Source organism: Dipodomys spectabilis, unplaced genomic scaffold (genome assembly GCF_019054845.1).
Source record: "Dipodomys spectabilis isolate Male_0828 unplaced genomic scaffold, ASM1905484v1 ptg000098l, whole genome shotgun sequence".
NCBI lineage: Eukaryota > Metazoa > Chordata > Mammalia > Rodentia > Heteromyidae > Dipodomys > Dipodomys spectabilis.
Genome location: NW_024870775.1, coordinates 17,749,941 through 17,777,736, shown reverse-complemented (window position 1 = coordinate 17,777,736; position 27,796 = coordinate 17,749,941). Strand labels below are relative to the sequence as shown.

The 27,796-nt window shown below is 44.0% G+C and overlaps 1 protein-coding gene and 1 non-coding gene across 4 annotated transcripts in view; one reads left to right on the top strand and one right to left on the bottom strand.

Moving 5' to 3' along the window:
* Bicd2 (BICD cargo adaptor 2) overlaps positions 1–27,796 on the bottom strand; it is a 49,626-nt gene that overhangs the window by 10,866 nt on the left and 10,964 nt on the right. For all 3 annotated transcript variants that reach the window (XR_006148456.1, XM_042686641.1, XM_042686640.1), the window contains exons 2-3: positions 6,399–6,611; positions 1,008–1,160 (exon numbers count right to left, since the gene is read on the bottom strand). Coding sequence is in view for 2 of the 3 variants with exons in the window: in XM_042686641.1 (XP_042542575.1) it covers positions 1,008–1,160; positions 6,399–6,611 (366 nt within the window). In the remaining variant the exon portion in view is untranslated. The remainder of the gene's footprint in view (positions 1–1,007; positions 1,161–6,398; positions 6,612–27,796) is intronic.
* On the top strand, positions 22,458–22,562 carry LOC122113922. Its single transcript, XR_006148484.1, has one exon. It is a non-coding gene; the product is annotated as a small nucleolar RNA U13 (small nucleolar RNA).

The following is a 27,796-nucleotide window of genomic DNA, read 5'->3' as shown; positions in this document are numbered from 1 at the left end:
AATGGCAGGGTCTTTCTAAGCCTTAGCTTCTCCTGTCCTCAGGACTCTAATTAGCATGAGGTATCTTTGTGTCACTGAAGGACTGGAGGTTGTGAGCTCTGTGGTTTCCTGGGAAGCAGAATCTGTTCCCTGCTTCCTTTTGCAAACACCAGAGATTTCTACATAATGTATGAGTTTCCTCATGCAGGATATAAATACCAGGTTCACTGATAGTGAGACTTTTCTGTTCTAAGAGCATCTGGGATGTAGGGTGTTTCTGAGGAAACCAAGGCTGGCATCCATGATATTCTGGGACAATCCTGGGATATTTATTGGGAAAAATAGTTTCCAGCAGGACTGTGGCTCTTGGAAAGTTGGGAGCGTGTTTGGGCCCTAAGTGGTCCTGAGTCCAGGTTCACCTTGTTCCTACAGGGGGCCCTCTATGTGCCTGCTATTGTCAGAGTTATGTCAGTATGTCAGGCTTTCCAACATCTGAGAGAAGACAGAGCCTAGTTTAGTCTAGGGTTTTTTGTTTTTTGGTCAGTCATGGGGCTTGAACTCTGGGCTTGGGCACTATCCTTGTGCTCTTCAGCTGGAGGTGAGCGCTCTACCACTTGAGCCACAGTGCCACTTCCAGTTTTCTAGTGGTTTATTGAAGATAAGAGTCTCACAAACTTTTCTGCCCGGGCTGGCTTTGAACCGTGATCCTCAGATCTCAGCCTCCTGAGTAGCTAGGATTACAGATGTGAGCCACCGGCACCCGGCTAGTCTAGGGTTTTTTGTTGTAATCTCTTGGATTTTTTTTTGTTGTTGTTTTAATACTTTGGATTGGCCAAAGGTCAGCAAACACTGCAGCCTGTCCTTGTTTAGTGGTTCTGAAGTATTTAGATCCTGTTTGCTCTAACCTCATTGGTCATAGGCCTCAGGTTGTAGAACAACATAGGAAAATGGAAGATGGGTAGACAAGAGGGCTGAGAGACCTAGAGGTGACTGAGGCACCCACCCACACTCTGCAGCTGAAGACTTGCCTGGTTTTGTCTGAGCACAGACACTTGCTTCTGCAGGCTGATGTTCTCCTCTTCTAGCTCAGAGTAGTCCTGTAGTAGGCGGGCCTCCCGGAACTTGTACTCCTTGATGTCATCCCGAAGGCGGCCACGCTGGATCTCCACATTCTGGTTAATCTGCCAGGGCAGAGACAAAATCGGTGTGAGCTTCCACACCTGGCCCCATCACCCTTGCACCTCACCTCCAAATGGCTTGGGGAGGAATTTAGAGTGGACAGGCACAGCATGGCATGTCACAGAGCTAGGACTTAGGATCCAGGGAAGCATGATGTGTAGGGAGTAGTTTACACATAATCAGATCTCTTTAGCTCTTCTCAGCTCTGGAACTTCTGGCAAGTGACTGAGCCTACTCTGACCTCCCCACCCTTGGTTTTCACCCATAAGATAGGGCTATCCTGTTGATAGACTGATAAATGAAGCAATGCTGTGGTACAAAGTTTAGAAGTGATCCAACAATTAAACAGTGTATACTCCAGAAAAATAAGATACATCCACACAGAATCCTGCACACCAATGTTCCCAGCATCAGTACTCACGATGGCCAAAAGATGGGAGCAATTCAAGTGTCCATCAACAGGTGAATGAATAGATAAATGTGGTCTGAATACACAGCGCACTACTATTTAGCCTCAATAAGGAAAGATATCCTGACACTTGCTACAACATGAATGAAGTTTGAAGACATTCTGCTGAGTAAATGAAGCCAGTCAGTCACAAGTGATTATACATTGTATGATTCCATTTACATGCAATGTCTAAAACAGACAAATCCACACAGACAGACGGTGGATTCGTGGGGCTTGAGTGAGGGAATTAGAGTGACTGAGAATGGAGTTTCTGGAGTGATAAAACATTATAAATTCACAGTGAGGTCTACCTGGTAGATGGCTTGCCTAACATATGCCTGGTTTTATCCCTAGTCCCACAAAAAGAAAAAAGAAAAAAAATGACTGTGGGATGGGGTACACATTTATAAATATGCTAAAACCCTGGGTTATACACTTTTAAGTGGGAGAGATGTACAGGATGCATTACCTTAATAATGCTATTAAGACATTGGTTCAAGCCTCCCAGTCACCGGAGAGACAATCTCTGGGAGAGGCTAGTGCAGAACCCAGGTGAATGGAATGCAATCTAGAGTCTAGAAACTCTCTACCTGCTGGTCTGTGTGACTCTTAGCCTTGACCTTCTAGAAATTCAGAGCCAGATTATTCTTTATGATGGGAGCTGTCCTATACACCTGTCCTGTCCCCTATTCTCAATGCCCTGATGGCCTCTATGGGCCCTCAACATTCCTGCTAGCACTGTCACCTCAGCTCATGCAGGGTTTGCTCTTGATCATATCCATGTGTTCCATCTGAAGAACACAAGACTCCAAAACCCCACACAAGGCCACACAAAACAATAATGTCAGATCAGTAATGTCACAACATACAGCAAGCACTACTCACAAATGCTTAGCACTAAGATGGTACTTAACGTCGATGCCATATAGACACAGCCCTGTCAGTGACTCAAGGAAGTAACAAAGTTGACACCAGAATAAAAGATACTGAAGAGGGAGAACACTGAAGGGGGCAAAGCCTAACCTGGGAGGAGAAGGCAAATGAGGTATGTGCCGTGAGGAGAAGAATCAGTCCCATCACAGCTATCACAGGCAGGACTCTAGTCCCTGACTGAAAGTTTGGGGTGACATGTAAGCCAATGCATACCTAGGCTCTCTAAAAACAACCTAGGGCTCAGGTAGCATTCTGACAAAATAAGTGCTCCTAATTCTTGCCTTCTTTTTTGCAAATTTAAGTGTTTGGTATGCAGTAGGTACTCAAATATATGCAGCATGACTCCCTGGCCACCGGCAGGCTCCTTAGGTGGACTGGAAGGTGGGGGTAAGGTCTTGAGACTCATCAGCTCCCCAGGTGTATAGGACAAGAATGACAGACCTAAAATCCATCTGGGCAGTGTGAAGAGAAGTGCTAAGAGGGTTTGCAAGGCAAAGACAAAGACAGCGACCTGCCCAACTAAGACTGAGGCAGATGGCCAGGCCAGATACCGACAGCACACTGGGAGTGTTCTTCAGAAGCAATGCCTCTGCCAGAAGTCTCCCTAGGAGTCTGTCCTTGCACATCCCTAGGCCCAGAATCTAGGTGATTACCCACAACTGAGCTTTCTATGTCTGAAGAGTGTTTGGCTTCTATAGGCCAGTGGGTATATGGTCTTGTGGTCAGATATAAGCATAAAGAAGTACATCCAAGTCACACCTGTAGTTTGGCAATACCACATGGCAAGTGAAGGTGTTGTAGGAACCAAACATGTACTTTTGCTCCATGCACCCATACTTCTATACCAACCACAACGTGTAGGCAACAAGGCCCTACTGGCTTAATGCCTGGCTCCTCCACCCAGCACACACCCACGCTGAAGGCTCAAGCAGGCTCTGACTGGTCACTGGGGGTTAATGTTCTCTCAGAGAAATACGTTCTCCCAAGAGAGCCCACATGATGTCAGCCCAGCAGTCAGGGACAAGCTCTGCTCTGTGCAGACAAGGCCCAGAAGAGGAGGACCCCCCTGACCACAAGAAGGGTATGACAACTGCCTGCCTCAAAAGGAACATTGGTCATGGGGGTTTGCAGCCTTCTTTGCTACCCCCACTAAAGCCCCCAAAATCTATCCACTCAGAACACTGTTTGCCTTGATGGCCTAGGGGAGCCCCATCCCCTCTGATGGGAGCCAGTGTGGGTATAGGGCTCTGGTTCTCTCTCTCTCTCTCTCTCTCTCTCTGTCTCTCTCTCTGTCTCTCTCTCACACACACACACAGCTCTGAGTCATTCCTCAGATAATCAACCACTTACCAAAGGTTCAGATCTCCTAGAAAGAACACCAGCAGGACAAAACCTGGCCAAAGCTGTCCACTGCAGATCCTCTTCACAGCACACAATGATTAGGAGTCAGAAGTCCAGAACCACTCTACCCCTACCAGCTTGTTTACTTTTATATGACAGAACACTGGGAGAATCACCTGGATGACCAGTTTGAGGAAGTCATAACTACCTGCCACAGGTCCAGTGTATTTAGTACCCCTAAGGCTTCCTGAGTTCTTACAGTGTGCTAGGGGTGGAGAGGATCAGACACCTAAACCAGTAGTTTCTAGAGAGGAATTGCAGGAGGCAAGTAGTGGGTCAAAAGGCACAATCCATCATCAAATGCTCACTGACAGCAAGACCAGCTCCAACCCACAAGGCTGCCAGCCTTGGGCAGTAAGGAGCTCAGCAAGTGTCTCAGACCAGGAAGCAATAGCAATGGAGAGTAAGGAGCTAAGCGTGGCTACGACAAGTGGTAAGACCAGAGCCTCCACCTCAGACCCAGAAGGGTTCCCACGGCTCTGTAGCAAGGGAGGGAAAGCAGTGTGGGGAGGGGGCTTCACAGGCTTGGGGATCAAGGTGGGGAACTTCAGGAGACAAAAGAAGGCTGTGTAGAGAGACTCAGAATTTCCTCTTGAAACACAAACAGGAACAGCAGGAATCTCTTCCCCTTAACCTCAGACCTGCTTGTCTTTAATTGACTGAGCTCATTTCCGGACCAGCAGAGTCATCCAGCCCTCTTGGCTGCCCAGAGAAGGGATAGAATGTGAGGGATGGATGAGAACCCTGCACTGGCCTTTTTGGAAAGGGAGGTACAGATAGACAGATGGCAGCCAGGGAGGTGGGTAACAGCCTCTCCTCTCACCCTCATCACAGCCTTACTTGTGGGAGGAAATGAGATCATCCATTGTAGCTGCATGGTTGCCTCCCCAGCTCCAGGACAAGCCTCTCCCCAGGTCGTGGCATACTGAGCCAACAACCAACAGCCCTGCAGGGCCCTGACTGCTGTACACCCTCATGGCCTGTTGACCTCTCAGTGAGAATATCCACTGCACAGGGTGGGGCTTCTACAGCTGGAACAGATGTCTAGAGATGATTGGGGCAAAGGAGCACAGGGTATTCCCTTCAGGGGCTCTTAGAGACTATGAGTGTACAGACAGGAAAACTAAGACTGTAATGAGAACAGGGCCTTGCCTAGGCCTTCAGGCTCAGTGGGAGCTAAAACATCCCTCCAACTCTTAGCCAGGTGGCCAAAGCGAGGGCTGCAACTCATGTGGGGCCTCTGGGTCTTCTACTCTCCTACCCTTGCCTTAGTGATAGAATATCATCCTTCCTTAAAGACCATGGACTTTCTTAAGCCCCCTCATCTCCTGGCCAGGTTTCTCTCTGGATTTTGTTTGTTCTGAGAGTCACCACACTGCAAATTGGACCACGGCCTATTCAGTCCTTACTAAGACTCATTTCTCCTTGACATTCCACATTCTTCCCCTCCGGGGAAGAATGCCCCTACTAGGCCAAACATGGACAAGCAATGAATGAAACAAAAGATCCTTCAGGTAAGGTGTTGTGCAGTGACAGAACATCCTGTGGGCACTAGGATGGAGCTCTATGGAAGTATGACTACTGTCCTGACCTGATCTGAGTCTGCTCATGGACCTGTATTGTTAGAAAGTTGTTAACAGCCTAGATACAGCAGGCTTCATATATTTACCTCTGTGGAGGAGACCAGAAGAACAAGACAATGGCTGGATAAAGCCAGAGCCCAACATAGTCCAAGTGGTCCCCAAGGTACATTCTTTTTGCATATATTTTTTGTTGTAAAAATTCTGTACAGAGGGGTTACAGTTACATGAGTAAGGTAATGAGTACATTTCCTATCTAGCATTATTACCTCCTCCTTTGTTTTTCCCTCTACCAGCCCTCCCCTTGGTCCCCTACCCTGGGCAAAGTTGAAAGTTTGTTTTCAACATAGTGTCTTGTACATCTCATTGTTACAATAGGTCAACCTGTGTCCTTATTTCGGCATTTTGTTATTTCCCTTCCTCTTCCTAAGTAAAAAATATATATATATATACAAGATGCAGGGCACCGACATCAAATACAGTGAAAACAGGGGTTATACCATGGGGGAGGAACATACAAAAGAAACAAAAAAATCACATGGTACACTATAAATACATTAAAAACAACAGCAAGAAAGAAAAAACCTCTTGTGTTCCTATCTTGGGGTTCATTTCACTTAACGTCATCTTATATGGTCATATGTACGTACAGAGCTTTTGACCTTTTTGGCTTGTCCTAGACATATACTAGTTATTGCAAATAACGGAAATCATGGGACCTATGTTTCTTTAGGCGTGGCTTATCTCAATCTATTTTTTTCCAAGTCTTTCCATTTCCTAACAAATGGGGTGGTGCCAAGGCACATTTTCCCAAGGCACATATGCCACATAATGTACTGTCACAGTTACAAACATCACCCCCAAATCCTGCTTACCTCCTTCAGCTCCTGAGCCACAGATGTAAGGCGCTCATTCTCAGACTGTGTGTTGGTAAGGACATTGCGCAGCTGTTTCAGCTCTGTCTGCAGCTCTAGCACCTTTCGCACATAGTACTGCTCCTTGGAGGCTGACTCTTGGATCAGGCTCTCCTCTCGGCTCTCCCCATCTGCAGCCACCTTCTTGTGGTTTGTGTGGGCCTGTCCAAATGCCTGTATTGAGAAAAGACATTCATGAGATGCACATCCTGAGGCCACAGAGTAAGAAAAACCCAAGACGACAACTAACATGAAATGAGAGTAGGGTCTTTGATCTAGGAGATTGTCCATGGCATGCATGTGTATAAACAAGCACTAATATGCATATGAAGTGAGCACACTTCATCATAACAGACAAACTAGTCTTAGTGTACGCAGTACCAGGACAGGGCATGGAGGATAGGATACCATGAGATGTATTTTGTGGCAAGAGCAATGTCAATATAGGTAAAGTGCCAAGCTTCAGCCTGGGGGCCAGCAGAGAAACTCCTGAGGACCAATTGGGGTCTAAAGGTACCATGAGCCTGGCTAAGCCAACATGGAAGAACCCTGGAGTTGCTACTTATTGCCCTAACTTCCTCCCAACTCCAATTGGGAAAATCAAGCTCAGGAAGATATGCTAACCACCCACACACGGGGGTGAGGGAGTCCTCCTATCCAGCTCCTTGATGTTCACATAGCCTTTAATTATTCTTGAGAAAACCTGGGCTGGCAGTAACAACCCTAACCCTGGGGTCAGTGATGAGGTAGTAATCAGCCAGAGAGGCCAGCACAGTATGCAGGCCTAGAATGTACCAGACAAGGAGTGAGCAGCAAGTGGGCAGGGCCCTGAGCCCAGGGAAAGGTGAGAGTGGCAAGCAATGGGTACTGGGTATCAGTTTATACTTGAGGTCAGTAATTGTGCTGCATCCTTGACCTAGGACCTTGGTTGGCCTAGACTTCCATTCCATGTTTCCCTAGAAGAGCCAGGCCCTCAGCAGGAGTCTTCCCTGCTTCTTTCCTCCCTGACTCTTTATGGGATGCATGTCACAGTAGGAAACGAGATCAAGAGAAAGGGTACCTACCTGTAATCTTAGCTACTTGGGAGGCTGAGAATGGAAGGAACATGGTTCTAGGCTAGCCTGAGCAGAAAAGTCCTTTATACTCCATTTCAAATGAGAGAAGCTGGATGAGGTATCGTGTGCCTGCCATCCCAGCAATGACAGAAAGTCTAAAATAGGCAGACTGACTTCTAAGTATATACCTGGCAGAAAGCAAGACCCTGTCTCAAAAATAACCAGCAAAAGAACAGGGCTGAAGGTATGGCTCTGTAATAGAGTGTCTCCTTAGGAAATATGAGGCCCTGAATTCAAATCCCAGTACCCTCCTCTCCCCAACTAAGAAAAAGCCACGAGAGAGAGAGAAAGAGAGAGAGAGAGAAGGACTTTTTCAGTCTTAAGAAAAGGAACATTTTCACTCATTTACTACTTATACTTAATATTAAGTTTAGGACTTCAGTCCAAGAAAACAATTGGAGAAATATAGAAAGCCAAATATACAAGGATGTTATTAATCAGCTAGACAGTTGTTTTTGAATATCAATAAATCAAAACATAAGAGAATGACTCATTTCTTTCCTGACAGGGAACCAGCCAAAAAAAGTCAGGTCTGGTCTCATCCCAAAAGGGAGATAAGCTGGGCACCAGTGGCTATGCCTATAATCCTAGCTACTGAGGAGGCTGATATCTGAGGATCGCAGTTCAAAGCCAGCCCGGGCAAAAAAGTCTGTGAGACTCTAATCTCCAATTAACCACCAGAAAGCTGGAAGTGGCGCTGTGGCTTAAGTGGTAGAGTGCTTGCCTTGAGCTGAAGAGCTCAGGGACAGTGCCCAGGCCCAGAGTTCAAGCCCCAGGACCGGAAAACAAAAAACAAAAACCAAAAAAAAAACAAAAACCAAAAACGAGTAACCACAAAACAACCAAAGGGGAGATAAGGGAAGATAGGCACACTTGGTAGCACCTTGAGAACATGAGATCCTGCCTGTAAGAGCACACATATGAGCTGAGCCATTGCTATATGTCCGGTGATGATGGGGGAGGCCTCAGAATGGGCTAACAGGACAACACAGACCAGCAGAAAGCCCAGGGTGGGCATTAGGACTGAATAGGGATACCGGACACCATGCTCCCTCCCCAGATGGGAGCATCTGTTCCCAGTCCTCTGCCATTTACTCTGTATTTCAAATCAGCTCAACTTTGTGATGTATTTTCTATTCTCCTTCATCCTAGAGTTTGAAGAAGGACCAAGTCACAAACTCCTATATCTTCATGGCACTTGACCATAGAGGCACCCACCCAGAGCTCCTTGCCTGAGTAGTACCCAAGTTCTTCATCAAGTAAAGGGGAGTAGGAGGCTGCAGGCCAATAAGAAGCAGGTCCTTTGATGCCTAGTCCAGCACCTGTGGCAGCTCCAGACTCACCATAAACCTGGAGCTGAGGACACAAATATTTCCTCAGCGCTTTCTCAAAGTGCAAGGCTGAACACTGTGACACACTGTTCAAGCCCAAGCTTGCCCTTGAATCTCCTCTCCACCCAAGCTCCCAGCATTTTCAAACACACCATGATGGAGACTGTCGACCTCAGCAGGAAAGAGATCATCAGAGACTGAATCTACCTCCTATGTGAAAATGTAAGGACTGGAAAATGATAGCAACAATATGCATGAATAATAAATAAGCAGCAGTTTTCAGGCCACTGGCACTGGCTGAAGGAGACTGAAACCAATGGTAGAGTCTGTGGAGTAGGAGCTGGGAGACAGTAGGCAGAACAGCAAGGGCAAGCAGAGCTGCAGCCTGGCACAAGTCTTCACCGAGGATGGTTAGTGTGCAGCTGAGGAAACCATAAAAAGGAGCACACAGAGGGGCAGTGGGAACAATCTTTACCAGTCTCTGGGGTGTGTAGGTGGGGGTGGGGGTGTTGTCTTGATTCACACACAGCAGAGGGAGCACTCCCAGGGACTGGCAAAATCAGCCTAGATTACACACTATATAGGTATGGCAGAATAATGCATAGACACTCTGAAAGCATTAATCCATTTCCTAGTCACTACATTCCAGGACAAAGCTCAAGTACACGTACACAGGCAGGAAAGCAAAACTATTTAGTAGGTTAAGAGCCCCCAATGAATGGCTTTGAGAAGGAAAACATCAATGGACAGCACCCAGAGCTGACATACTCACAGGAGCATGTACTGAATCCTACTAGTTAGGGACAGAGAGGAGACCAGATGTGCTAAGCAAAGATAGAATATATTAAAGACCCAAATGGAACTCCTGGAAATGAAAGGTAGGAAATAACAGCAGACACACTGTGTAGTAGATAAGTCCATTCCGAAACAGAGCAAACTGCTCCAATGAAATACAGAGAAAAATAGCTCAAACAAAATCCAATAAGCTAGACAGAGCATTCCTCAGTGAAGTGTGGAACCATTCCAAGGAGCCTTACTTATGGGGAACTGGAATCCCTTCAGGTTACAAAGAAGGGAAGACAGAAAAAATATTTGAGGAAAAAAGGGCTGAAAAAGTTTCTAATTTTGGTGAACTAGAAATTCACAAATACTAGCAGCACAAAAATATAAAAGCACACAAAGCCCAAAAAGTATAAAGGCAGCTATGCCACAGCATAAGATAAAATCATTTAAACTTAGCAATGCAACAAAACTACTAAAAACACGGTGAACAAATGCAGCAGTGGTATTCATTAGACAGTATGTTGAAAATGAACTATGAACCTTGTGCATGAGGATAGGAGGGGCTGGGAAGGTGGCTCAGTGGTAGAGCGCTTGCCTTGCATGCATGAGGCCCTGGGTTCGATTCCTCAGCACCACGTAAGCAAAAAGAAAAAAGCCGAAGTGGCACCGTGGCTCAAGTGGTAGAGCACTAGCCTTGAGCTGAAGAGCTGAGGACAGTGCCCAGGCCCAGAGTTCAGGCCCCACGACCAGACCCTCCCCCTCCCCCCAAAAAAAGAGGATAGGAGGGAAAAACTGGGAGAGAGCCAGGAAAGGGGCTTCACTGTCCAAAAAGCAATGTACTCATTACTTGACTTATGCAACTGTAACCCTCAGAACAGTACCCTTTATAATAACAATTTAAAAAATTAAAAACACTACTAAAATCAGCCAGAGGAAAAAGGATACAGGACTTACAGAGGAGCACAGATAAGGATGATGGCAGATCTATCTGCTAAGCCAGAAGACAACCTCTTCAAACCCAAACAATTATCAGAAAAAGAGGTAAAATAAGGTGAGATAAAGATTTTAGACACACAAAAGCTGAAGGAGGGGCTGGGAATGTAGCTTAGTGGTAGAGTGCTTGCCTAGCATGCATGAAGCCCTGGGTTCAATTCCTCAGTACCACATACACAGAAAAAGCTGGTAGTGGCGTTGTGGCTCAAGTGGGAGAGTGCTAGCCTTGAGCACAGAGAAGCTCAAGGAAAGTAACCAGGCCCTGGTTCAAGCTCCAGGACTGGCAAAAAACAAACAAACAAAAAAACAAAAGCTGAAGGAATTTATCAACAGCACACCTGTATTTCAAAGTATATTATATAAACTCCCTCACACAGATTAAAAATGGTACCATATAGAAATCTAAATCTATAGGGAAAATTAAAAGCTCTAAAAAAGATTAACTAGGTGATATGTGGGTTAAATATAGAAGATTTGTTCTTTTCTTTTCTTTTCTTTTTTGTCAGTTGTGGGGAGAACTCTGGGCCTAGGGCTCTTCAGCTGAAGGCAAGTGTTCTATCACTTGAGCCACAGTGCTACTTCCAGAAGACTTGTTCTTAAGTTCCATTAAACTTACAATTAATTTCAAGTCTGGTGTGGTGATAAACATCTGAAAGCCTAGTACTTGGAAGGCTCAGCCAGAAATACCATGAGTTCAAGGCCAGCCTAAGCTACATGGTGAATTCCAGGCCAACTACATAGTGAAACTGTCTGAAACAAACATACAAACAAATCTCAAAGCCAGACCTAGGGTTGCTAAGGCCTGTAATCCTAGCTACTCAGTAGGCTGAGGCCTAAAAATCAAGATTTGAAGACATCTTGGGCAGACAAATCCAAGAGACTCTTATTCTAGTTAGCCAGCAAAAAGCTGGAACTGGAGGTATGGCCCAAATGGCAGAGCACCAGCCTTAAACAAAGGAAGCTAAGCAAGAGTACAAGACTCTAAGTTCAAGCTCTTATACCAGCACAAACAACAACAACAAACCCAATCCAAACCAAAATAATTAATTTCAGCAACCTCTATCATAATTCCAAAGACCTGCCAGGTACCAATTGTTCAAGCTTATAATCCTACCTATTCAGGAGGCTGAGATCTTAGAATCATGGTTCGAAGTCAGCCAGGGCAGGAAAATCTGTGACTCTTATCTCCAATTAACTACTAAAAAAACCCAGGAGTAGAGCTGTGGCTCAAGTGGTAAAGCACTAGCACAAAGCAAAAGGGCTCAAAATTTCCAATTTCAAAACATAGTAAAATATGACTACAGTACGGTACAGTATGGTACTACCACAAGAACAGACAGAGATGAGCAACTATAAATCCTGTACATGGTCAACTGATTCTTGACAAGAGTACAAAAATAATTCAGTGATAAAAGAATAGTTTTTCAACCAATAATGCTAGGACAAGTGAATATTCATATTAATGGTAGGATCTCTGGAAAATCCACAAATAGACCTAACAACTAAACCCACTTCTAAGTAACCCATGTGTCAAATGAAAATACTTTGAATAAAAAAAATGTACACAAGAATTTATAGCATGTCAAAAACAAAGTACTTAGGATAACAATAGTACTAAATGCTTGTTTTGAAAAGAAGTCTAATGAATAAGTTATCAGTTTCCATCTTCAAAACCTATTCCAGGTACCATGGGCCCAGGCTGGTGGTGTCTGGTTGCTCAACCTAGTATCATGAAAGATGTACTAGGACAGTCTGTCACTCCCTCTAAAATCCCAGGACCCATTCCACTCTGGTGTAGAATTGGAATTGATACTTAGGGGATCATTACCTACTAAAGCTAAACATGTACTTGTTCTCCAACACGGCATTGCCACTCTTAGGAATGTGCTGGGGAGGATACAAGAAAAGGCACATTTCTAAGAACATTACTGAGAAAAAGTCAAAACTAGAGAGGCTCTAAGATCTATCAACAGAGGGTGTGTCAATACAGTGTGACTTATTTACACAAGAGAATACTATGCAGAAACGAACAATGAATATTGTTATATGAAAGAGATGAAACACATACCCATACACACTATGACTCCGCGTACGTATTAGGTTCTAAGAGGTAAAGTTAATTTATGCTGACAGGGCAAGTGCCTTGGAGACCCCTATGAAAGCTTCTAGGGTCTGTGAGATTCTCATTCTTGATCTGGGTGCTAATTACATGGGTGTGTTCAGCTTGTGAAAATTCACATTTCTGATTTATGCTCTATATTTTACTTACTTAAAAAAAAATCATGTAGCTTCAAAAAAACCACATGCCTATATATGTCAGGTTATTTCCCAGCACTGAGTAAAAATAAAAATAAAAACAACAAAAATAGAAGAAATGAGCATGACATCAGTGGCTCATGCCTGCAATCCTAGCTCACTACTAGGGGTCTAAGACTTGGAAGATTGTGATTTGAGACCAGCCCAAAATCCAAAAGACTCCATCTCCAAAATAACCAGCAAAAAGCCAAGCTGGAAGTATGGCAGAAGCCAGTCATGAGTACAAAAATTGAGCAAGTACAAGTACCTGAGCTCAAACCCCAGTACTGGAAAAAAACAAAAGCAAGATTTATGAAAAGACCAATCAAACTGATAAACTTGTATTAGAATAATGGGTATGGGTAAAGAAGACAACTTACCAGAATCAGCTAAAAGAAGAAGTAGCACTACAGCTTCTACAGAAATTAAGAGAAAATGGTAAACTCCTCTTAAGGACAGAAACTACCAGAACCCACAGAAGCAGAAATAAACAAACTAAATATTCTTCTATTAAAGCAATTAATGTTAAACATCAGGACACAGATGATTCACTGGCAAATCCTTCCTAATATTTAAAGAGGAAATAAGTTCAATTCCATATAAACTTTTAGAAAACTAAAGAGTATGGAATCATTTTATGAAACTCATTATTCTATGACCCAAATCTCATGAACTAGTATTTCTCATGGATGCAAATATCTTCATAAAATTTTGTTAAATGCAATCTACCAATATGTAAGAAGGATAAGGCATCATGATAAAGTGGAAATTATTCAAGGGATCTATAATAAACCAGATGAATTTGAAAATATAGGACTTATTATAATGGTACAGTAATCAAAATATATACATCATGATAGTGAAACAGACTTGAACAGAATCATGAATCCAGATGTAGATCCTTGGTATAGTCAAATGATCTAGAGCAAAAGCAACTTGGTAGGAAATGACTTATCTTCTAACAAATAATGTTCAAATAAATGAACATCTATAAGCAAAAAGTATGCTTCAAAGCCAAGCAAGGTAGTGCATACTTGTAGTCCCCAGTACACAGAAGGTTAAGGTAGGAGGATCATTTGGGCCCAGGACTTTAAGAGCAGCCTAAGTAACATAGCAAAACTCTTTCTGAAGCCGGGTGTGAGTGACTCCTACTTATAATCCTAGCTATGTATGAGGCTGAGATCTGAGGATAGCTGTGCAAAGCCAGCCTGAGCACAAAAGTCTCTATAAGACTCTTATCTCCAATAAACTACTCAAAAAAGGTGAAAGTGGCACAGTAGTTTAAGTGGTAAAGCACTACTCTTGAGCACAAAGAGGCTCAGGAACAGTGCCCAGGCCCTCAGTTCAAGACCCAGGACTTTTTGCCAGCACTGGCAAAAAACAAGAACAAAAACACACTTTTTCTGAAAAACAAATTTGTGGACACAGTTGCTCATGTTTGAAAGCCTAATTACATGGGAGGTAGAGAGTAGGAAGATTGAAGTTTAAGGCCAGCCAGGTAAAATTATTAGGGAAACCCCATCTCACATGATGGTAAATGTCTACCATCCCAGTTATCTGTGGGAGGCCATAAAGTAGGAGGATTTCAGTCCAAGGCCTCTCCAAGGAAAAAGCAAGATTTTATCTGAAAAATAACCTAAAAGCAGAAAGGGCTAGAAGTTCAGCGCAAGTGGTAGAGCTCTTGCCGAGCTAAGCACAAGGTCCTGAGTTCAAACCTCAACAATAAAAAGAACTTTGATCCACCCATGCCTCCCATTAAACGTGAAAACTGACAAAAAAAATCAAATGTGTAAAAGTAGGCAAAAAATTCGCCTAGAATATGTACACACATAGGAAAATAACACATGAATAGATACTTAACACATTAGTCATTAGAGAAATATAAATTACAAGCACAATGAGATACCAACATATTACCTATTAGAATGTTATAAATTAAATCTCTACTCCATAACTTTTAGCACCGAATATAATGTAAGTACTATGTAAGTAGTTATTGCATGGGTGGAACATTTTACAAGACCCTAGAAATCATTTGGTACAAGACAGAATAGGCTTATATGCTTCTCTGGCTGCCAGCAGCCATAATGATCCATATCCATATTGATCATTTTATATGGCCCTCAGCCTAAATATAAAATATTCAAATGGCCTTTGGCAGAAGAATGGTTCTTCACGTCTGTGGGAATAGCAAGAAAAACTTGCTGGAATTTTTTTCAAATATTCTTAGTTTATGCTTGCTTGACTCCCCAAATGCACAACTCAAGGTACAAAGGTTCAACTGTATCAAATATATAGATATATATATAGTTATCCATTCTTTGGTACTTATCCAAGACTAATGAAAACATATTATATAAAACCACTTGCACAAGAATGTATATTTCACTGTATAGTGAGTTGTGGACAGCCTAGACTACATATTAAGACTTTCTCTCAAAAAAAAAAAAAACAACTGAATAATCAGCAGGAAAATGAATTTATAAAAGCCAACAGTACATCTGTATAATAAATTACTACTCACAGTAAAAAGAAATCAGCTATTGATAAGTAACATCAAAATCACCTAGTGCAAAGCCAAATGAAAAGGGTATATATGATATGATTCCATCACTATAAAACTCAAAAAAGTGCAAACTGATTTATATTGTGGAGGTGGTGAATGGGAAAGAACTAAAAATGGGGGAGGAAAGAAGGGAGGTAAGGTACATGTTTTATTGTTTTTTTTTTTTTTTTTTTTTGTCGGTCGTGGGGCTTGAACTCTGAGTCTGGGCTCTGTTCCTCAACTCTTCATCTCAAGGCTAGAGCTCTACCACTTGAGCCACAGTGCCACTTCCGGCATTTTCTACTGATGTGGTGCTAGGCAAGCACTCTACCACTGAGCCACCTTCCCAGCCCCATTGGTACATATTGATGGTCTCATGAGCATATCCTATACTATATTTCACTAAAAAAGCAACTCTGATAGTTCTGAAGCGTCACACTCACACTGGACAGTGTGAACTGATGAGACAAGGATGTCATTAGCGAGGAGGCTAGGGTTCAAATAGGTGGAGACACGTTCTGTCACATTTCTTTCTTCTGACCCAAACACCCTCAACCCTACCTCATGAGTCCATTTCAAAACCTGTCTTCTCTAGGATATCTGACATCATTCCCTCTAACTTTCTTTCCAGCTAATAGGTTGTTCCCTCCTATTCCCTTCTGAGCTGCTGCTCTAGGAAGGGGAGCTTTGTCTAATTTGTGAAATCACTAGCTGTGGGCCCATGTTTGCAGATTTCTTGATTACCCTGCTGTTAGGATTCAGAGTGGGATACTCTAGGGAAGAAGGACAGGAAGACTCAAGCTCCCACCCTCTTCATCTGGCCGGGAGGAAGAGGCTACACCCTGGTCTCCTAGGGGCAGATGCAGGCAGATGCTGTTTTTGACACAGGCTCCAGGCCACACCCTGCCTTCTGCTCTCAAGCTGCCCAGGCTCAGCAAGATCCAACAGGGCTGGAAAAGCCCAGGCATGAGATCTCAGCCAACTAGGCGCCTTCAAGAGGGAGCCTGGTTTATGTTTGCATCTGACCAACAGACAGCCCGTTACATTGGCTTCAATGTCAGCCACACTCATGTGGACATAAGGCATCTATGCCTCTAGGGAGCAAGGACCAAACATGACTAGGAAGTTTGGGTCCTCCCTTATGGACGTGGCCTCTGAACAGGCTATGGGGCCCAGGCTGGTCTGTCAAATGTAGTATAGGAGTGGGGAGTGGGGAATAGGGCATGTGCATGCAAGCTCCAGGGCAAGAGAAAAAAATCACAGAGGCTCTAGAGAACAGCATGAGCAATTATAGGAGGGGATGGAGAGAAAGGAGGTCCTGGAATTCAATAGCATCAGGAGTCTCTTTAAGGGCAGTAGAGAGAAGTGAGGGTTGGAAGATGATGGAAGGGCCTGAGTAGGAAGGAAAGAACCCTGGGAAGATGAAGTGGGGGAGAGGGTGTTAAGTCTGGTAGCACACATCAGGCAGGTAGGGCATATCTAGGAGCAGGCAAGTATCTCCTTTCTGTCATTGCCTGTCTTACCTGGGGAGTGACAGCCTATAGGTCTCCAGAACACAGCACAGTAGGTCTGGAGTCACCTCATCCTTGCTCGCTCAAGGTCCTAAGTCTTACTACAAAAGTCTCATGAGGAAAGGAAGTGATGGGTCCTCCTCAGGACAGTCCAGGTTCTGGCTGGCTCTTCCTTGTTCTCCCTAAGGGTGAACACAGGTAGGTAGGTGACTTTCTTGCTAAATAACAGCAGTACCAGTGACCTGTAGGACTCATCATGCAACTGCAGCATAGAACACAGCATATGTGGTAGCCAGTTTTAAAGCTCCATAGGTCAATGGGGAGGGGACTCTGCAATGCATGACTTTGCATATGGAGAAATGGAGGCACAATAGAAATCAGTCTTGAAAACGCTGTACAATCTGGGGGCACTGTGGGATGGTACAGTATTAGGGGGCCATGAGGACAGAGTCTTTGGGCTACATCTAAGAGATGAGCTCAGTGTCCCCAACCCTCACTCCTGGGAGACAAATGGCAGGAGCGGGACAGGCTCTAGGAAGCACATAGTGGTGTGCCTCAATTTCCTCATCTGAAACCTGAGTTAAAAAGACCTTCAACCTGAGCCCGTGGTTGTCAAGTTTTACTTAACACTTCACTTACCAGAGTTTGAGTGGCCTCTCACCCCACTAGCCTCATATAGCCCCCAACAATACAAATTTAGTCAGTCATTCTTTGTACTCTTCTCCTTCCTGGTGGCCCAAAGGAAGCTACTCCTCCATAGTCAGCATACATCAAACTCAGGACATGGCCAAGGTTCTTGTCCCCTGAACCAACATAAATATGTTGAGTTTACCTCCCATAACCCCAGAGTGAAGGCAAGCACAGGGGATGGGAGGTCAGGTGGCTTCGTGAGCTAGCCAACACCCAGGTTCCAGCTCATATCAGATGTTCAAGTTCTCATCATTCAGAACAAAGGTTGAGGGCCAGAAGCAGAAGCAGGATTTTGGGACATCACAGACTACTGAATGGTGGTATTCCAACCAAATTTTATTGTAAAACCAAGCTGGTCTATGAGTTGTGATTTGCTGTTCTGAACAGTTCTCTTCATCTCACAACTTGGAACACCTGCTAAGCTCCCTATTGTCATCTGGGTGTCCTTACCAGCCTGGAAGGACTGTCAAGTGTTATGTCCTATGGTTATAGCCCAATATTGTGCCTCCCCTCCACCAAGAAAAGGAAGGAAGAGAAAAGAAAAGCTTTAAGTTGTTGGGCAATAGCTATTCAAGAGGCTAAGACCAGAGAATCACTTGAGTCTAGGAGTTCTAGGCTATAGTGTGCAACACTGATCTGATGATACTAGTGCTATTTGGCACCAATATGGTGACTTCCCAGGAGCAGGAAACCACCAGGCTGCCTAAGGAGAAGTGAACTGGCTAGGTTGAAAAATGTCTAAGTATATGCTGGAAGAGTTGCAGCCTTGATCCTGAGCTGGGTGCAGAGGAGGAAACACAAACAACTGCTCAGAGCCTAAGAGAATGGAGAGGAGTTCTAAGTGGAGGGAACAACATGGGCAAAGCACCAAGGTAGGGCTAGAAGACATGGGTCCTCAGAACAGGTCCTCTAAAGCCTCCGACAATAATTTTTTCCCTGTCCTCCTTGGCCATGAAAACCTCCAACCTTGCTAAACCACAAGGCAGGAGGGACCAACTTCCTGAGCACTTCTTAGTCATACACTAGAAGAGTGGGTAGCCAAGCAATCTGGGCTCACCTCCTATCTCTGCCACTGTCTACAAGGCTTGAGCTTCAAAGTTAGGTATGTGGAAGTGAGTTCTGTGCTGAAGAAGCTGGAACCACGTAAGGGGTACCCATAATCAGCCCAAAGTCAGTGCCTGTTTCTTTCCACTTGCAACATCATTGGCTAATACCTGATAGTCCTCACAGCTTATATACCAAAAATCCTAAATGTTTTCACTGCTCATACACATGTGGGAAGTATCTCTGCTACTAATGTCTTCAATTACAAAGAAAAGCCACCTAACCCTGTTTCCACTATTCAGAGAGCAATGTACATACTTCACAATGAGAGCTGACTATCTACTCCAGTAGTACAGGCTTATGACTCTTCAGTCCCTGGACTAATGAGGGCCTGGGAACATCAGACACTGAGCATTAACAACCCCCTTCCATGCACATACTGCCTATATACTGTCCACAGAGGCCTTCACTAGGGAAGGCCTACACCAATACAACAGGGAACAGGCCTCTGGGCAGGGCTGGCCCCTGGAATTCTTTCTTCCTAAACCAGTTTGGTCATTTGATGCAGCAAGTATAACCCTAACCAAGCCAGGGAGCTGGCCTCAGCATTCCAATGAGGCAAGGTTTGTTCCAGGAAACACTTTCCACAACAAAGCTGGATCCTCCACGCCTTTTGTCTGGGCTTATCCAGCACCACCCACTAAAGACAGTAGGTCTCACATTTGTACCATGCCCGCCATCAGGGTGTATCCAGATCCTAGAATGGCTGGGATTGGAATCCCAGGAATCCTTGAGTTATACCAGCTGCTCACCCTGGCATGTCAGCCTGGGTAGGGTCCTTCCACGACCTGCTGAAGTAGAGATATTGTACTCTTCCTCAGGGCTAGGGGCCATGGTTTAAATGTATTTTTTATCTGTTCCAGAAACCAGAAACATCCCCTGTATGTTACCTTGCTTTCTATTCAGGCTCGTTGAATAACCCAGGGGATGGCACATGCATCCCATCAACCTTAGTACAGTCTTATTAACACTTACTAACACTAACATACCTGGTCTCTGATGCTGAGAGAGCAGACACAATCAGATTCCCTAGGACCCAACTGTTCAATAAATACCAATCCACTGAAGGATACACACACACACGCACGCACGCGCGCTCCTGAACTTGACAAGTCACAGGATTTCAACATTTGATTATTATCAATGTGGAATTCAATGTGTTTGAGGCCTGGAAGGAAGCTGAAATGGGTAGCAGAATGATGTGGGGACCTGGGAAGTGCCACCCACACATGTCTGTGAGTTTTGGGCCACTCAATGTAGCTGTTCAGAGTCCTGCATAACCAGGATTCCATAGGACACCAAATGGCATCAAATCTTATTAAATTCAAGATGAGACTCATGCCTACTAAGCTGCTATAAATACAAGCTCAATACTATTATTTCAAGATAAAGAATTTATACCATTAAGAGATTAAACTTATAATCAAAGTTTGATTAGATCTATTGTCACTGAATAAGCCTAACACATCATAAGTGAAAGTGTCAACTAGACAAAGAACCAGAGATTTGGGATCTCCACAACAGCAAATATGGAACAGGCACATACAGAAGACTCAACATCAGGGCTTGAGGACTCAACCTTCTTTCCAAGAAAGATCTTTTTATGAGGAAATGAGAGCACAAAGACATGTAAAATGACGCCAACATGGTCTAAAAAAGGAAGAAATTCCCTTTTATGTTTGTCCACTATGGGAGAAGAAAATACAACATTTCATAAGTTGTCTGTAAATCTAAAACTGTTCTAAGAAATAAACATTATAGAAAACTATGTTAGCATGTACTCAAACATGGAAACTGGGGGAAAAAGATCTCTTAAAAGATATATCAGGGAAGATATACAGAACAAAACAACAGGAAACTGAGTAAACAAAAAATAGTAACAGCATATCAAAACTGAGAGACCATTGCCAAGCAGAACTGCTGGGGGAGGGACACTGCACTGAGAACAATGATAAAAAGGAAGCAGCATCTCTACTCTGAGATTGCAGAAATTAAACAAAGTAGCAAGGCAAAAGTCTTACACAAGGAAAGTAAGGCAACAAAAACCCAGAAAAGAAGATTCTTATTTTTGTTGACTATTGCATTTACAATTACATAGTTCTACTCCTTGTCAGCTCAATGATACCCACATATGATTTTAAATTTCTCACTTCACAAACCAAACTACGACACAAATTAAGCAACACTGTACATAACACTAAAGCATTTTTCTACCTGCTTACTGAATTTACCAATAACTTAACTCTGTGTTGAAATTGCTGGATTCTCTCACTACTTTTCTGAGGTGGATGACTTATATTTCCTTTTTGGCATCACTCATTTTAATTTTACGGGTGCCAACTGATTATGGTATTATGTATGTGTTTAGATGTATGCCTATATGTATATGTATATCCTAGAAGAAAATGTTAAAACTTGGTCAAACTATATTTTTCCCATTCAAGTACAAAAATGTTTTCAAGGTTGTAAAAAGTGTATAGTTGTTAAATTGTAAGTAAAGACATATATATTTTTTTAAAAAGAAAAAAATAAGAAAGTAAGAGAAGAGGAAAAAGTCTTTTTTTAACCTAATGGTTATAATTCAGGTTGGTAAGCCAATACAAAGTCCATCACTCTAAATCTGGGAAGGAACATTTTCTGACTATATTGCCATTACAATCTGAGCACTGAGCTTCTATGTCACAGGTTCTACTTGGAATGTTGGGGCAAAAATAGCAACTGCAGGCTCTGTTGCATGGGAGATCTGAGCAAAGGGAAGGAATGCTTGCTCAAGAGGCATCCCAGGCACCAAGTAGCAGAGCAGTGGTTCTTGAACTCAAGGTCAGGTCCAAGGTGCCTCATTCACTCAAATGAGGAACATTCAAATAGACCCTCAATAGATTTTCCCCTCCTAAGGGTGGGTGCTCATGGGCCAATTTCATGCTGAACACTGAAGAAAAACAGCGAATTCTCAGTAAACAGAACCAGTATCTTTATCTTAAAAATTAGTCACTGTGATCAGGAGGCCATCTCCAGAACATCAGCCAAGGCAAACCAACTCAATTAAAAAAAAAAAAAACACCAAAAAATTGTATTTAGCATCTGTGATGGAACAAGATTAAGTCAACTAAGTAAATCATACTCTATGTCCAAAGGCAAACTACTAACTTATGCCACAAACTAATAATAAGTCCCTTTTGTTCTTTCTTGAGGTACTAGGGCTTGAACTCAGGATCTTGTGCTTGTTAGGTGGTGCTCTATAGCTAAGAAACCACCAGATGGGTACCACAGCCATAGTGCTAGAAGGAAGCTGCCATAAATTCTTAAAGATTACTTTAACAGTGAAAGTTATCTGTAAGATAAAACAAGCAAAAAGACTCTGGTCCTTACTTACATTAAAAAAAAATTTTTTGGCAGGGCATCCAGGGCTGATGTCAAAATCCTAGCTACTCAAGAAGCTGAGATCGGAGGATCAACATTTAAAGCCAGTATGACCAGAAAAGTCTATGAGACTCTTATCTCCAATCAACCAGCAAAAAGCTGAAGTGGAGATGTGGCTCAAGTGATAGAGCACTAACCTTGAGAAAAAAGCTAAGGGGCAGTATCCAGGCCCTGAGTTTAAGGCCCATTACTGGCTTAAAAAGAAGAAGAAGAAGAAAAAAAAATATTCTTGCTTCATTTTTCACTTCATAAGCACAATAATTGGGTACTGATGTTATCACATGACATGGCGCCTCTCTCAAATATTGTTACAACATCAGCACATTGCCTGTCTGACATGAAAAAAACATTTTAAGGCATGGAATGATGGTTCAACCTGTAATCTCAGCTACTTGAGAGGTAGACACAGGAGGATGGGTATATCCTTTAGTGCCTTTACAGAGCTGTATGATCATCCACATCATCACTCCTCCTCAAAGAAATCTCCAGCCCCATTAGCAGTAATTCCCATGTTCTTCTCCTCCAGGCCCTAACAACCACCAATGCATTCTGGATATTTCATATAAATATAATAATATATGACCTTTTGTGACTGGCTTCTTTTACTTGGTATGTTTTTGAGGTCATTCATTTTTATAAACAAATGTCAGTAATTTATTCCTCTTTTATGGCTGAATACTCTGTGGCAAGACCATGGATAAACATCTGTTTATCCATTTGATTATTTGATGGATATTTGGGTTATTTCTACATGGGGCTATTCGGAATACTGATGCTATGAATATTAATCTTGTATATTAAGCATATATGGATAAGAGTGGAACTGCCAAGTCATATTTTATCTCTTCAATTTTCTTTTCTTCTATTTTTTTTTTTTTTGTGGAACTACTACATTGTTTCCATAGTGGCTACCCCATTTTATACTCCTATTAGCAGTGAAGGGTTCCAATTTGTCCACATGCATGCCAACACTTCATCCCTCCCTCCCTCCCTCCCTCCCTTCCTCCCTCCCTTCCTTTCCTCCTTCCTTCCTCCCCCCCCCCTTTACTTCTTACTTTCTTTCTTTTTTTGGTCAGTCATGGGGTTTGAAATCAGGGCTTGGGTACTGTCCCTAAGGTTTTTTGCTCAAGGCTAGTGCTTTACCACTTTGAGCCACAGCTCCACTTCCAGTTTTCTGGTGGTTAATTAGAGAAGAGTCTCAGAATTTTCTTGCCCAGGCTGGCTTTAAACCAGGATCCTCAGATCTCAGCCTCCTGAGTAGCTAGGATTACAGGCACTGCATTATCTGTCTTTTGACAGGAGCCATCCTAGCTAGTGTGAGGTTTCTTCCCATTTTACAAATTAACAGTAACAATCATAGCTATCATTGCATAAGACTCCTAAAGTACATCATTTCGCTTAATATCTATCTCAAAGTTCTAGGAATTCATGTTCCCATTTTATGGAGGAAGAAGCTAAGGCTCCTAGAGTCTAAGGATGTGACAGGGTGGAGGCATACCATCTCCCTCTGCTGCATCATGCCCAGAACACTGCCCACAGCAAAGGGATCCATTCCTTCACGATCAAGTTTCCTATTTTAGTAAGAAGGGAGATATAGTACCCAACAGGACCCTGGACAAAGGTTCTGACATATCTTCAATTGCAAGAAACAGGAATGGTCCATAGAGAAGACAAACAGCTCTAGAAGGAGGGTACTGTCACACATTATTCAGAATGGCTAGTATTTAACACCATCACCAAGGATCCAGTGGTGAGGAGGGGGAAGACAAGAGTTCCTGCACACTGCTGAGTTATCTGGGGGACAGCCCATCCATGTCACCCAGCATTTTACCCAACAGAAATAAGCATCTATTATCTACCTGAATGTTCCAACAGCCCCAGGCTAGAAATGACCAGGATGCTATCTTCCTAACACTGGGTGAGGAAAGTATGGTACAGCCATGCAATAAGCCCCAAGCAGTGAAGACTACCCCAATCCAGGCAGCAACCAGGCTGTCTCACAAAGTAATGCTATGTGAACACAGAGAACAAGCATTGTAAAGCTCCATGGATACTAAGTTGAAAAGTAGGCAAGGTTAATCTATGACATCAGAAGCCTCTAGAAGACCCAGAGCATATGATGCCCACCAAACTCCCCCCTGGGCCTGAATCCAGGGCCTAAGTGCTGTCCCTGAGCTTTTTTTACTCAAGGCTAGCTTGAGTACAGCTCCACTTCCAACTTTTTGGTGATTGACTGGGAGCCGGTGGCTCATGCCTGTAATGCTAGCTACTCAGGAAGCTGAGATCTGAGAGGATGGCAGTTCAAAGCCAGCTGGGGCAGGAAAGTCCATGAGACTCTTATCTCCATAACCACCAGAAAACTGGAAGTGGCACTCTTGCTCAGGTGGTAGAACGCTTGTCTTGAGCTAAAGAGTGCAGGGATAGCATCCAGGCCCAATGTTCAAGCCCCACAACTGACCGGGGGGTGGAGGGGGGGAGGGAGAAGAGCCTCACAGACTTTCGTGCCCCAGGTGGCTTTAAACTACACTCCTCAAATCTCAACCTTTTCAATAGCTAGGATTACAGGCGTGAGCCACTGGCTCATGGCTAGCACATGATTTTTTGATCTGTGAGTGGCTGCATGAGTGTGTCCACTGACAAATCATCTTTGTAATTTCTGTACTTACCTTACACCTCAATGAAAGACTTCTGGTAAGCTCCCACGTGAGGGCTGCCACTGGAATGCATACCACTGTATGTGCCTCATTATAGGCAAATTACACTTCAATTTTAAAAATGAGGATTGTAACAAAAAGAATCATCCATATGTCAGTCACTTCAGAAATGTGTACTCCTTGGGAGATCAGAGGCATCAGATCTACCTCACAGTGAACTTCCCCAATCCCAACAGCAGGTGATGAGATCTCCATGCAGAAGTGCCCACCAAACTCCCAAACAAAGAAAGAATCTTCTAGAGAGGTGAACAGAACCCTTTGTCTTCTTTCTTGGATCTAATTCAGGCCACATCTCAAAGCCAAGATATTAAAAGGGGTTCCAAATGGACTTAATACCACCCACCCTATCCCTATCAAGAACAGTGGCCACAGTGACTTGGCTTACTATGGGAAATCAGTTGGTGCTGTGGAGAAGTACTTTTCCCTAGAACCAGACACAGTAGGCAGTGGGTCTAAATGTCCTTTTCAAAAGCCTCTGAGGGTGCCTGGAAAAGGCCGATCCTTCACCTCTTTCACCGGAGCCTAGTACACAGCTCTTGAACACAGTTCAGAGCTGGAGTCAGCCCTGGAGCCAGTAGGGAGGGCTGGACCCACTAGATAGGGAGAAAAAATTCACCAACTCCCTCAGAACTGTCGAATCACCTCCAGGTCAATGCCTCACTTTGGCCAATGACTAATCACTCCAGTTTACAGAAGCTGGTGGAAGCTTGAGCAGGAGACAAGGGCAGGGCCATCCAACCAGACATGGTTTTGGGCAGGGCAACACTCTTTGCAAAAGAAGAGCCAGGCCTATCCTGGGGATGTTGTACTGGCACCAAGTCCATTCCTGATCTTCATGGTGGGTACAGGGATGAAGAAAGTAAGCCCATGCTTAATAGAGAGCAGATACTCAGATCTGTAGAACAAATGAAGGACAGACAAAGGGACATAGCTGGAAGATGATAGGTACCATACTCAAAGGAGGTAAATGGAGATGATGATGAATCAGATGCTGGAGCACTGAAAGTACAGAGTAGGGCTAGGTGACTCTAGAAGTATAGGGAGCTCTGGGATGCTAGGTAGGCTGGTCTTGCAAGTTCCTGTGGGATATCTAATCTTTCCTGCCAGTGGAAAGATCATACTGCCAGTGACCATGTGGCAAGTACAGCTCCTACTTCCTAGATCTGGTCTTACCCAATGGTCCCTGGGCTAATGAACACTCTACATCGTATCCATGGTACACAGGGTCCTGCCACAGGCTAAATCACAAATGATAGATGGAGTGAGAATGTTCAAGATCCCCAAGTAGAAACTGCATAGAGATGGACTGCCCACTTGTCTTCTCACAGAATTATTCCATAAGCAGAGACACTCCTGAGACTATTTAATTGCCCCAGATATGGCCTGGGCTTCAGTATGATAAAAGTCCTAGATGATTTTATGTATAGGCAGGTCTGGGCACACAGGCCTGCCAATTCATCAAAGAGAAACCAGAGACAGATTATAAGAGACTCTCATCACACTCACTGGCTGTTCTTATCATCCACACTGGGTAAGGGTACTCCAGGAAGGACCTCCCCAAACAACACCCTCCTCCCATTGTTCAAAGAGACTTCCTGAACAGACACAGGGAGCAAATGGCATAGGCTTCAGAGCCTTTAGAAAGAGACAGTGATCTTATCTGATCTTGACAACAGTCTTGCAAAGTAGAACCTGTCACCTCCACTTCACTGGTAATCAAACTGAAGCTCTACAAGGTCAGATGACTTACTGAGTGGCACCACCAAGGAGTCTCACACAAAAAAAAATGATAATAATAATATATAAATAATTCACCCTTTGAGAAAGGGTGACTCCCAGAACAGTGGATAGGGAGTGCCAGGGAATTGCTGAGGAGTCTAGATCCTAAGGCCCTCCCATTAGCAGATGTCTGCAAAGGCTGCAAAATCCCTGAGAGAGGATAGGGATCTCCTGGGAATCAGAGCCAGGTGGGCACAGTACATATCTACTTCTACCACACTCCACTGCTAAGCATGCCTCCCTTGTTTATCAGGCCACATGCAGGAGAAATACTTTGCCCCAGGTTCCTCCAAAGACCCACCTATCCTACTCATGGCTAGAGACCCAGGAAGATAGTCCATCCCCTTCCTGCTATATAGTTCCCTTTCCTCTAGGAGTCCCACGCTTGTAGCTATAGGGGTCACTAGAACACCTAGAGAATATTAACACAGGGCTGTGATGTCTGTTAATTGGTCCCTGACTACCCATGATCCCCACTCTGTGAGGCCAGTAACAATCTGCAGTGGCTGTCCCATTGCCAACTGAGAACCCCAGCTGCCCTGGGCAGCGTCCAAATACTAAGCTGCTTTTAGAAAACTGGGGATTCGTCCCTGGGCAGGAGGGATTTAGCTGGAATTGGGTGCCATTTACAGAAGATTACACCCTAATTGCCCTCACATCAGCAGAGAGGCTTTTGGCCAGCTGAGCCCTGGGGCTGACAGGGTTCCCCATAGACCCTGGCTCACCTGCCCAAGGACAAAGAGCTCACTTCTGGGACTTGGGGACCAGCTATAAGCAGCTGATTGCCCTATTACAAACCTTCATTCAGCAGCCTGGGTCAGACAGGAGGGGTGGCCTAAACCCTCCCACCCTTGGTCCCAACAGGCAGCTTTCCAGTTCACATCTGTGCCAGGCCAGCAAAGGATGCCCCAGCAGGCAGAGCAGCCTGGGCCAGGCTGGAAATCACAGAAGAGTAGGGCATCAGCCAGGTTTTCTTCTCACTTCATCTCTAGCCTCTCACATTTCTTCACCTCATTAGCCTGTTTTAGGAAGGGACATCACCAAGGCCTGATGTCAGCAAGTGTCAGGAACCTTTAACT